We start from the raw sequence: 13,101 nt of genomic DNA, 5'->3' as shown, positions 1-13,101 counted from the left end.
TGATATCAAACATTTGCGATCGGCGACTCTTTGAACCGGCAAAATTCGAAATTCTAAAATCTTAGGACGTCGTACATGACAAGGAAATCTTGCCCAACAATCTCTTGCGATGATCCTGGTGGGTAATGTTCCACCGATTGTCAGAAGGGGGTTTTCAACCAAGAATCGGGCCGATAGTCATGTAGTTTAAGCTTGGCTTTTAAGTACTTCTACCTCATACACCTCTGATGGTTCACCTGTCTGGGGTGATTGGGAACACAGGGCTGGCTGTAGATGTGCTTCAGTGGTTGCAGGATCTCAGTGCCCCCCATATCTGCCCTCATGCCATTCACTTTGGCAAGAGCTTCGTCCATGGTCTTCTGGTTGTACTCAACACTCTTCCTGCAAGTGAAAGTTACAGGAGATAAGAACATGCAGCATTTGAACAATAATGAATAAACAGGCTAAAATGTACAAGCATACTAACGGGAAAAAATGTTCGAAACGGGAGCCAAAGCCATAGATGTTGAAGTAGCAGCCCATAGGAAGGCTCTTGAGGAGCAAGAGAAGGGTGTCCTGGTGGTGGGAAAACAGAGAGGATTGAGCAACCCAGTTAGCATAAAACATCTGAATGAACATTAAACATACAGTATACTGTAATAGCATAGGAAAGAACCCACAAAAGAAATCTAAATCTTTGTGAATTTGCACGAGAGCTTACAAGTGGCCGACTCATACAGTAAATCTACAATGATGGCACCTTAGCACTGTCTATGCGCATCTTGGCATCTTTTCCAGAGTGCATCTTGCAGTCCATACTGCCCGAGCGGTCCACCACGAAAATAAACTCCCCACAAGAAGCAAGTGAGGACGTCACTGAAGCTGGGAATTCTGGGTAGCAGCTGAGCATAACAATGGGGTCCTTCATCAGAGAGCCTGAGAGTCAAGATAAAAAAGAGAAGAGGGCATTTAACCTGGAAATTAAAGTCACAGCATTTCACACCCCACAGCCTAGGATAAAGCAAATGCCTACCAGAGAATTATTCAACTGATAATCAGGTTAAGACCCCCTTACCTGTTTCTGCGCTCTCCTGTCCAGCCTCCACGATGGCAGTAGGCTTGTGAGCGTCTTGGTAATAGAAGAGCAGCTCCACGTCCCGATCAAACATGTGCCCTGAAGACAAACTCACCTGGCGGATCATAGAAAAAAAAAATACTGGTAAATGTAAAAGTAGTCTGAACTGTCCTACTTTGATGTCATCCATGGTCAGTTTTTGTTCACTTTGTGTACAATCGAGATGTTGAATGGATGAAAGCATCCCAAAAGTCGCTCTGCACTGCTTATTGTTTTCACCATGGAGGCGTGGCAATACCAAGGCAAGAGGACGCCGGGAAGACCAGAAAGTCATGTCACGTCAGCTTTGTTCTTTATGCGTACTGGTCATACAAAGAACTGAAATTATGTTTCTTATTTTCTCATGCAAGGACATATCCAAAGACACAGACATAGACTTACATACCATACCAGCTTGCAAAGCCCCAAATGACAAATATTTTCACTGTTCTGGTTAAAAAAATGCTGTCTATGGTATTGCATAGGCTTTGCCAATGATATTGAACAATATAGCTTGCAATAGCCTCTTGAACTAACTATGAACTATTACCACTATTAAAGGGGTATGCCACTATTTTGGGGCTGAAAAGGTTAAAATTGCCCTGGGTTTATTAAGGTGGTAAAGTGTCTTATTTTTCATGTTAGGCGTTGTCTTGTGTTAAGGAGGGAGCAAGTATCTAAGCTGGTGAGAGTCAATGGATCACACATGCTACAGCGATCCATTGACTTTCACTAGCTTAGCTACATACTCCTTCTTTTAACTTGTCTTAAAGCAAGACACCTAATGTGAAAAATAAGACACTTAACCACCTTTATAAACCCCGGCCAATGATTTTAACTGTATTAAGCCCCAAAATAGTGGCATACCGCTTTAACTTATGAACTATGAAAGAACTAGTTCATTTTGAAATGTGTGAACTGAACTTTGAACTACTTCCTGTAGAAAATGAATTTTCCCATCACTGGTACAACCCCATACCTTGGCCCCTGTTTTATCTGAGTTGAGGTACTCTAGGGGCTCCAGAGAGCAGTTGGACTCCACTTTAGAGATGGGCTGGGGGGAGGACAGGTGAGCCCTCACAGCTAACGTGTACGGAACTGCATCAGCCGGCACTGATGTTATAGTGGCCATTTGACTCTGGTCCACGTCTGAAAACGACAACACAAAACAGTATGAAACACATTTCATAAAGGCATTATTAAGAGAACATAATAGATATGGATGCTGGATAGGATGTTGGAGCATGATTCTCAACAATATTCTGTAGTGTTAGCAAACATCGTTTAGAAGAGTAAGATAGATCAAGCCCATACTTTTCTGGGACTCATGTGACGACAGGTGAACGCCCCTTTAAGACACCTTAGGCCAAGAAGCCTTTTGGATCTTAAGGTTGAGAGTAAATGGAGTTGCCTTAGTGCTGTAGATGGTGGTAGCACACATCTTATTGCCACCAAACACCACAGAAAAAGAAGACAAAAGCGGGGACAACACCCCCTTAGGAGACAAAACTTGAGTACACTCCTTTGCATTGGGTTTGACTTATCTTACTCCACTGGACAATGTTTGTAGTTCGTCTCTCACCCCGTGGTGTGTAGCGGGGGTTGAGCACAGCAGGCAGACAGAAGCGCAGGGCATCGTCAGCTTGCATGGCCAGCTCGGAGATGTAGACCAGCGTGATGGCGGCACTCTGTTCTGGAGGCAGGCTGCCCACATTCAGCTGGAAGATGTCTGGGCTCTGCTCGCTCTCCTGCAGCAGGAAAGCCTGCTTGCCTGAGCTCAGTGCATCATCATACTTCTCGCGTGCCTGCATTTGGAGACATACTCAGTCAGTGAATTGAAACCTTGATTAGACATATATATATATATATCATACCTGCCAACCTTGATTTTTTTTTTTGAGTAGCAATTTATCGCGGTGCGGCAATTCACGGGCAACAAATACCTACAAGTGAGAAAATGTGGTCAACGCAGCGCGATACCATGGGCCGCCGGCGGGCCCATCTGAGAGGCTACTTTGTTTTGCACACCTTGGGTTGCCAAATGTCAAGGGGGAAAATATGGGACACTTCATTCAGGCAAGGGGAGTAGGGGTCCTCCCCCTAGCTTTCCTTAGATGCAATTTCCTGCATTTTAATGCATTTTAGCCTAACATCCAGTGTATCTGGCAATTTCACCAGATTATCTTGCTCTTCACAGTACTTTGAACTACCATACATTATTAAACTTTCATGGAAGATGTTTTTTTTTGTTTCACACCATGACACCAATAAAATGCTATGATATAGTGCTGGAATTCAGGCCTCTAAATCAACTTTATTGATCACCAGCCAATATGGCTGTTAATCTTACAAGTCAAACATACCACCAGTCTGACTAGTAAGTTATCCTATGTACCAGCCAAACAGAGCATTTGGTCACTTGGGGGGTGTTAAGGAGCTGGAATCGAGTATGAAATTGAAGCATTTGCTTATTATTTTTTGGCTGTAGAAGGTACATGTAGGGAAATGTATAATTTGATTATATAATACAGAGGCATTTCAGTGATTTTTATGAACAAAAAGTTGAATTGCAATGATTCTTACATCATTTCCCCCAATATTAATAAATGGTGATGTTGTCACCTACTGTGAAGCAGTATCAGCAGATTGTAGAGAAAAAGATAAAGACAGGTGTTATCTAGGCTAGGATAATATCAGGTTAATATTATTACCTTGGGGGCTAACATCAAAATCACACTTGCATCCATTCAGTAGCCTACACGTCATGTGGCTCTACTGATGGACGAGGGCTAATGGCCACTGCTTGGAACTTCCACAGTAACTTTTGAGGTGCATGCATGCACGCTTCTTTTTTCACTTCTCTACATATTGGCCTATCTACCCTCATTTGCCGTCATGAGTTGGCTATTGTTCAGTGTTCTGCACATACATGATGACAGGATAATATATTTTATTAATAGATTGCCATACGTGATTACGGATAGTTCTAGTCATGGAGTCATGCATATTTTGGTATGACGCACAAGACCTGTTACACCTGTTCACAGAATGGGCCACGGCTCCAGTCAGAGAACGTCTTCTTTATACGGTGTCATGGTAGATTTCGGATGTACTCCGAGCACAACCGTTAGAACTATCGCTTTATTTCCCTCAGTTAAAATGATCCGACATAAAGGGAAACCGAATTTAGTTCGCTGCTAATCTGCTAATTTATAGCGCAGTAATAGTCAGCAGTCGACCAAGTCGGTCCAATATCAAAAAAGTACCAACATATTGCCGTCAAATACGGCGAAACATTGGGTGAACCATTATGTTCAGGACGACAGACCTCGAGCTTTATTTATTTTCATAAGTTTACGGATTTAGCAACTGGACGCAATTCACTATTCCCATAGAGGCTACCTTTCTCAAAGCCCATTTACCTTTGAAACGGTGATTTTGACGGTGCTCACTTGTAAAACTACAGCGACAGCACCAAGATGGATAATATATGATGACAGGAGGACACTTGTGTCAGAGATTATAGGAGTAGTCTCTCTGCTTGTGTGTCTTCGAAGCAAACTTTCTATCTGCAGCTGATACCTCGACTCGAGCGGAGCGACAACAAATGAAGACCCCTCGCTATTACACCAGCGCTCTGATTGGTCAATATTTCCCCCCCACACGTTGCTGGCCAATGGAAAGGCCAGCGCGAGAGTTGCAAGCAGAGCCATATCTACGGCTCTGGCTGATTGCAAGTCTACAGAGAAATAATATAAGGGCCCGTGAATACACTTTGCTATTGGGTTTTCCCGTATTTTGAAGTGACAGCGCCGTAGTTTGATGTCAAAATTCGTATCTGCTACACAAAATGCGTAATGGTCGGCAGGTATGATATATATATATAGAGAGAGAGAGAGAGACGGGGGGTGGGAAGAGAAAGTTGGGAAAGGATCAGGAAACAACGTTGGGTCTGATTTGAACCTGGGTCTCTAGTGCAACAGCACAGCACCTTAACTCAATCAGCGACGGTGCCTGCAGAGCTGCACATACTTCAGAGGGAAAGTGATTTCTCAATTTTCGTTTTAATCGATGGTTAGGTCAAAAATAACATAGGCCATGAAGTCTGCTTATGTTCGTCAACATATTTGTGTAAACATAAAGCAGGAACACAAACACTCAAAGTACTTACCTTCTGTTTATCCTGCAGCTTTGCCACCACCTCCACGTCTCCTAGTTTGGCGCTGAAGTGGCAGAGGGCACATTCTGCGGGCAGCGGGAACACAAACACAGCCTCCAGGGGGCGCTGCTCTTCATTCACATACAGCAGAGTGGAGGACACCGTGGCCACATGGCCCTGCACCTGCACATCCACTTCCACACTCTTCAGGGGAACTGCAGCAACACATTGAAATGGGCCATATCCAACTTATTTACAAAATGTCATGTAATAAGTAGAATGAATGACCAATCATTTTGGGATGGAATATTATTCAAATCTTCAAATATAATTTGATGTAATGACATCTGAAAAAGACTGGCATTCATTCCAACGCAGTGCAGGTCAGGTTGAAGAAATTTACAGTTTTTACAATTTGGTATGTTCGCCATTCACATCTTCCAAAGAAACAAATCTTTTTCATATAGATAATCCTTGTGTCACTGACTGGGGTGAGTGGTGGTTATAGAAGGATATTAGGGCCACTTTAAGAGATTTTTGTTTTTTTTCTGAGACAAAAGGCAGAATTTTTCAGAAATTGAGAGCCATTGAAGGAAACTTTTATGGCTGTCTCTATCAAACAGTGGGCATCACTCAAACATCACTATGCTTTCTAAGCATACACTCATAATAAATTAGCATAATAAAACTCATTAAAATAATACTGAAGTACATGAAAATCTAAGCATTAAATAAATACAACAGCCAAAAAACGGCCGTTTTGTCAAGAACGGCAAGTGTTAAAGCCAGCATCATGGGGCAGACAGTCATGGGTAAGCGGTTAGGCCGTCAGACTTGTAGCCCAAAGGTTGCCGGTTCGACTCCCGACCCGCCAGGTTGGTGGGGGGAGTAATTAACCAGTGCTCTTCCACATCCTTCTCCATGACTGAAGAACCCTGAGCATGGTACCGTCCCACCGCACTGCTCTCTTTGGGTGCCATTAAGAGCTGCCCCCTTGCACAGGTGAGGCATGAATGAAATTTTGTTGTGTGGAGTGCTGTGTCACAATGACAATGGGAGTTGGAGTTTCCCAATGGGACTTTCACTTTCAACATCAACACAGTAACATTGGTTGTTTGGATATTGGGGCTTCTGCTGCCAAAGCAAAATGGATTTAGAGGCTTTGATAACAAATCACTAAGTTATTTTAGACGGGGTAGGGAGTGTTTTTTCCTGAATTTTTTTTTTACAAAAATATTTTACTTATAAAAACTAGATGTAGACAGGATTCACACAACGCAATCCTAATTGCAATCCTAACTCCTCAAATGTAGGCTTGTCCTGTTTTGACCTAACGGAGGTGGAGGTAAGTTATGGGAGGTATGAGAGGCAGGGCTGTAGTCAAGTCCACCTTTGTAGAGTCCAAGACAAGTCCAAGACCAGTACTAGTCAAGTCCGAGACGAGTCCGAGTCCAAAGAGGTTCGAGTCCGAGACAAGACCGAGTCCAAAAAGATTCGAGTCCAAGTCAAGTCCGAGTCACATGTCGGTCAGTGTTTGACAATGAAAAGGATGAATGTCAATAGTGTGAACCTTAGAAGATAACCTATATGGCATGGATGTGAAGACAAACTTGTTTGTTATTGGATTTCAAGCTCCACTTTACAATCTATGATGGCCAGTGTTCTAAGCAAAACTTAATGACAGATCCGGCGAGTCCAAAAGCCTAATTGGGCAAGACCATTGTCCGAGTCCAAGACAAGTCCGAGTCCAAACAATACCGAGTCCGAGACAAGTCCAAGTCCATAAAAAAACGGACTTGAGACCGGACTCGGGCCGAGTCCGGACTCGAGTACTACAGCCCTGATGAGAGGCGTGTGCTCAAGAATGGATGTTATGCAATGCAGTGCTTGAAGTGGAAAAAAAAGAGGTGCAGGAACCCTAACCGTCCGAAAATACCATCCAAAAAGAAGTGCAGGAACCCTGATTTTCTGACAGTCTCATCAGTACCAAATCAGCACAAGTCGTTTTTGTAGGCCTATTGCCTGCCCGCGTTTTGAAAAACTTGTTTTGAAATGCTCTCCACTGTTTTCAGCTGAACAGATGTGTTCTCACAATAACTCTGGGATATTAATTTTGAATACCATAGAGTCCTGTCTTGTGTTTAACAGAATAGTGTCAGTGTCCGGATTATGAAAATTACGAGGAAGGGGAATTGGGTCCCCCTGAGTTCCCCCTACTTCAAGCACTGATGCAATGATAATGGGAACAAGTTCTGGAGCTCCATGCTAACTGAGCTAAAACCAGGAACCAACACCAATAATTTTCAGTATTCACACATGAATAATGGTGTTATACTACAGTGTATATATCATTATAATGCTTTAGTTTCCCCTTTTTATATGTACTGCATATGTTTTTTTATTCTTATTATCATTATTTTTATGATTATTTGCGCCTTCATTGTCTTTTCTCTTTTCCTTTGTGCTTTGATTTTATGTAATTTTTGAGGGTCTCCTGTGGACTGGTGTTGCGATATAGGACTTGTGCTAAAATACAAATGCATCTGGTGTATGCAAGGTGCCATGTCCACTTCAAATAGGGCAGCTGTAGCCTAGTTGTTAAGGAAATGGGCTTTAGATCAGAGGGTTGCCTGTTCAAATCCCACACCTTCCACTCCCTATCTCACTCCATGGCTTTAAAAAGGCAGCCATCCCCATATTGCTCAGAGACTGTAACAATATCCTGTAAAATAACTGTAAGTCACTGGATAAAAGCGTCAGTGAAAGTGAAAGCCCAACTGGGAAATTCCAACTCCTGTTGTCATAAAAGAAAAGAGACCACATCGCTCCAGTATTTAGGTCGTTGCACTGGCTACCAGTGAGATTTAGAATTGAGTTTAAAAACTCTTCTGATAGTTTATAAGTCAAAAATGGCCTAGGCCCTAAATATATTGTAAATATGCTTGATATGCACTTCCGAGTGCAATGTACAATGTCTGCATTTGTCTTTACTTAATTTTCACTTTATTCTCCAATAGGGCTGGGTATCTCAGCCATGTTCCTGTATCGATTCGATTTTGATTCTAAGGGCTTTAAATCGATTAATCACGATTCAATTTGATTCGATTCGATTCATTCCGAATCAATTCAATCCGTTCCCTTCTTGGTGCAAGGATTTCCCCCAAAAGATACTGTTGCCTATTTTTATATAAAAATGTCAAAGGGCTGTGGCTTGACAGTGTTAACAGATTGCTAATTTGTAATAAGTAGGCCTAGGCCTAATTAACTAATACCTACTGGGTATTTTCCATAGACCTAAATTAAACAAAAAGAACAAAAAGAAAAAGAACAAAAAAAAAAAACGATTTTGTGCCCTGTGAATCGATTTTGTTAATTTTAAATGAAATCGATCGATTATCGATTGAATCGATTATTTTACCCAGCCCTATTCTCTAAGTTTATTTTTATTTATTTTATTATTATTATTTTACATTATTTTTTTTCATTTTTGGACTATTCCTTAGACTGAGCATTGTACCCTATTTTTCCTTTGACATGGGCCCATGTCTTTTGGTACCCTCCAACACTGTCAGTGTACGTCAACCTAACCGATTGTAGATTGACATGTCTACCACCTATTAAGTGAACTCTATATAAGGAAGTCCTCTGTGATTTTGTTTGCACTGAGGGGTAGCACTTTTATCTAGTGCTGGGACGATTAATCGACTAATCGTGACTAATCGACTATAAAAATTAGTTGCCAAGAAGTTTTATAGTCGACTAATCGTTTCATTTAATTCAATGCTTTTTTACTTACTTTTCTAATGCTTTATTACTTTATTGAAACCTAAAATTGCCCTGCACATATGAATTGGACGTTGTATCTCGGAGTAAATAAGCTACTATCATGATTTAAAGCTCATTGTGAGCTCAGGGCCTAATTTTGATGGTTTCTTTCTTTTTCCCCAATTTCTTTGAAGATTAAAGTGCTAGAGTACTTGAAAATTAATCGTTTGACTAATTGACTATTCGAAAAAAATAGTTGATAGATTAATCGGGAGAAAAATAATCGTTTAGGACAGCCCTACTTTTATCACTTGTACATAATGTAAAGCAATAAACCAATTATAATAATTATTGCATCGGCTGCTGGTGTGGGAGTTCCACTCTTTGCTTCTGTGGATTATCGCCTTGGAACCAACACACCCACAATGACTGGAGTTACTGGTGTGACACCCCTCTGTCTTTTGTCTTAAATATGCTTGATATAAATATATCAACCATATGTACAATACTTTTACAGTATGTCACATAAGTGAATACAACCCTCACAATTTTGCAGATTTGTAAGTAAGTAAAATTAATAACAGCTTTATTCTCATCTGCCTTATGATAGTTAATTACACACTAATTCTTCTCTTTTCTCCACTCTTTAGCACATTGAATGGCATCTATGTATGATAATGTGCTATATATTATTAATTTTGATTGATTGACTGGTTGATTGATTGATTGTTACACAGCACACAAGTGCACATGACGAAATTGCATTCATGCCTTACCCATGCAAGGGGGCAGCCCCCAATGGAGCCTGCCTGAAAGGGAACAGTGCGGCAGAACGGTACCATGCTCAGTGTACCTCAGACATGGAGGAGGATGGGGAAGAGCACTGGTTGATTACTCAGTGGCCCTACCATGACCTAACTAACGGTAGGGCACTGGCTTACTACACCGGGGACCCGGTTTGGATTCCGGGCCGGCCTGGGTAATTTGCCAGTCCTTCCCCATCTCTCTCTCCCCACTCGTTTCCTGTCACTATCCTATCTCAAATTAAGCACAAATGCCTAACCCCCTCCCCACCCCACCACCACCACCCAACCTGGCAGGTAGGAAGTCAAGGGAGCCAAACCGGCAACCTTTTGGCCACAAGTCTGACACCTATAATAGCGTCTGTTACACCTGTTAAAATGTTTTTAAAACTGAAATATTTCTCTTTCTCTGCTGTTTGGAATGAAGTTGGAATGATGGAATGAAGTTGCTATTTCAAAAGCTCAACAAAATATAAATGGATGTAGCTTAATGATTTTCCAAAAGGGTGCCCACATGTTCTCATATCCGGCCAATACCCATGCAAATAATGGTGCAAATCTGGACACCATGATAGTGAGTTGAGGTCTGCGTACACATATGGGCATTGCGTAAGCCAGTCTACTTTCGTTGTGGATAATTTGTCAGTAGCCTAGGCCTAACACGCTATGAGTCTAGCCAGGCTGGACCCCAAATTAAACCAATGAACGTCCCCAAACGACCAGAAAGGTATAGGATAGCGACTAGCCTACCAAGATGTTGTAGGCCTACTGTGATGACACAAAAAGAGAGATGCACAGTGCTTACACAAAAAGAGAGATGCACAGTACCTTTTTCTTTCTTATCCGTAACGAGACCACAGCATCTCTCCATTTTCAGGCTGCTCTTCAGGTTTTCACAGTTAAACGCTTATCCTACAAACGAATGAACAAACCAGTCAGAGCCCAATACACCTTCCTAATCCGAGGGTGCGCCTGTTTTATTTTGAAAGCTAAAACATGCACTTCGGAACATTTCCTTGGGCACGAAGACCACCCCACCACCGAAAGTGAAAGGGAAGTGAACAGCAGAGATTTGATTAATAATTCAAGAGATTTCATCCGTTCATTACACTTTAATAGGCTATCCAAACTTGAGAAGTTTTCAAAGCTGCTACGCCTGGCTCCTGTTGAAAACACAAGTGATGCACCAAAAACAAATAAATGACTCACTCCTTGGAATCTGCGCGTGACGCATCAAATTCTATCAATTCTACCAATCTCAGAACTTTAGTTTAGGACACTTCGACAGCAGGCTTTGCCTCAATGACTGCACTTAATTTATGTCCTAGCATATATATTACACCAACAGGTTTCGGACGTCTGCTGCTTCAACGGGTGTTTTGAGGAAGGCTACACAGAAGAGTTCCGCATATTCCGATATCATAAAGCTTCGCGGTTCCTTCTCTCGCCACATCTCAGCGCATTGCTCCACTCAGCCACTGGGGCTCGTTGTTTCCTACCTGTCAAACAAAGGTGGCTCGCTGCAGTTTGTGAACTCCACACCAATGTGGACACTTGCTTTCACTTTCAAGTAGTCTAGAATAGAGTAGAAGAACAGAGCAGAAGACATTTTGCCATAGGCCCTACTGCCTACAATGCGCCCTTCGTGCGCACAGCGCAGGTAAAAAGTAGGCCTAGCTGTAAGGCTACTGTGTCAGAGTATGGTTGATTGCCCCTTTCCTATTCTGATTGTTTTCATCTCTACGCCCTAAGGCAAGTATGCTGTATCTTTTCTCGTTCTTGTCTCCACCAGCCTTTGTAGTATGGACATATAGCCTATATGGACCTATGGACTTTTACATTAAGTAGGCTATTCAGTAGGGTGCTACAGTAACTTATTTGTGTAGATGTTCAGCTGAAATATCATTGTTCATAGCACATACAGTAGGCTATCACATATACATCAAACAGTAGCATCATGCTTTGGGGCTGTTTTTCTTCATCTGAATTATTTATTATGATAAATAAACACCAAATACCAGTCAGTGTTGGTGCAAAACCTTCGGCTCCCTGTCAGAAAGATGAAGAAGAACTTCATCTTATCAGAATGGCAATTACCTTAAAGAATTGCAGCATTGTATGGATATATTATACATTTTATGAATCAACAGGGTGTCTTTTGAGTGTTAAAATAGGTGGACTTGATATAGGTACAAAAGAAAGCATACCGTTTTCACTGGCAGTTTTCAGTGATGCCAAGCAGTGTTGACATAGCCTGGTTCACACCAGACGGTGTATGTGTAGCTTCGGCGCCCCCTGGCGGAGCAGAGCTACACACACAACGTCTGGTGTGAACCAGGCTAGTGTTGACAGGCCTACCGCCCCAACCACACACACACACACACACACACACACACACACACACACACACACACACACACACACACACACACACACACACACACACACACACACACACACACACACACACACACACGATGAGCCTTTAACAGATATAGTATCTGATCTCAAAAACAGAATTTATTATAGGGTGTTAGTAACGTCAAGAGCGGAAAAAAGTGATTTCGCACCCACCCCGCCTTTCTCCCCCTATAGATTAGTGTTTCTCAACAGGGGCGGCACAGCCCCCCAGGGGGGGGGCGTTGGGGAGCTCTAGGGGGGCGTTGATAAGGATACCAAGGCAGCATTTGTTGAAAAAACGTTGAGAAACACTGGATTAGTGGGGGGCGTTAAGAAGGATATAGCTGAAAGGGGTGGAGTTTAGTTGCCATTGGGGGCCAATAGTCTGTCTGTTTGTTTTATTAATACTAAGGGGGCATTGTCAGGTGTATGATGAGGTCAAAGGGGGCATTGGGAGGCTTGTGATGAGGCCAAGGGAGCGTTTGTTCAAAAAAGGTTGAGAACCACTGCACTAGATGATACCGATGGCCAAAGTTTGAGGGCCCCTGCTGGCTCATGGAATTCAATTAATGGAATTTAATTTACCCTTGGTGTTGATTGTGAAACTCTGTGACTAATCCTTTTAGGAGGCCTGCCTGGAGAAGCAGACACTGGAAGATGCGGACACAATTTGATTGAATCTTTTCAAGAGAATGGGCACATGGAGGAAGCTGGAGGAAGCAGGCTGTGTGGATTCATCTAATCAACAGGTTAAAGAAAGCAGCATGTTAACACATGACGTCATGAAGACCTTCGCCCAAGAGGGACCCGGCGGCCTGGGACCTGATGTCAGCAGATTACGTTCTCTGTTGGCTACTTTCTCTGTATCCATTCCCCTAGGT

At 42.4% G+C, this 13,101-nt stretch overlaps 1 protein-coding gene across 1 annotated transcript in view; it reads right to left on the bottom strand.

Annotated features, from left to right (window-relative positions):
- The window catches only part of LOC134454401 (von Willebrand factor A domain-containing protein 5A-like), a 32,328-nt gene extending 21,072 nt beyond the window's left edge, over positions 1-11,256 (bottom strand). Inside the window, exons 1-9 of the mRNA XM_063205381.1 lie at positions 11,030-11,256; positions 10,649-10,732; positions 5,265-5,467; positions 2,676-2,898; positions 2,073-2,242; positions 1,055-1,169; positions 740-915; positions 467-555; positions 237-381 (exon numbers count right to left, since the gene is read on the bottom strand). Of these exons, the coding sequence (XP_063061451.1) occupies positions 237-381; positions 467-555; positions 740-915; positions 1,055-1,169; positions 2,073-2,242; positions 2,676-2,898; positions 5,265-5,467; positions 10,649-10,691 (1,164 nt within the window). The 5' untranslated portion in view covers positions 10,692-10,732; positions 11,030-11,256. The remainder of the gene's footprint in view (positions 1-236; positions 382-466; positions 556-739; positions 916-1,054; positions 1,170-2,072; positions 2,243-2,675; positions 2,899-5,264; positions 5,468-10,648; positions 10,733-11,029) is intronic.
- Positions 11,257-13,101: the final 1,845 nt, after the last annotated feature.

This window comes from Engraulis encrasicolus, chromosome 8, assembly GCF_034702125.1.
Source record: "Engraulis encrasicolus isolate BLACKSEA-1 chromosome 8, IST_EnEncr_1.0, whole genome shotgun sequence".
NCBI lineage: Eukaryota > Metazoa > Chordata > Actinopteri > Clupeiformes > Engraulidae > Engraulis > Engraulis encrasicolus.
This window is presented reverse-complemented; position numbering and strand designations above follow the sequence as displayed.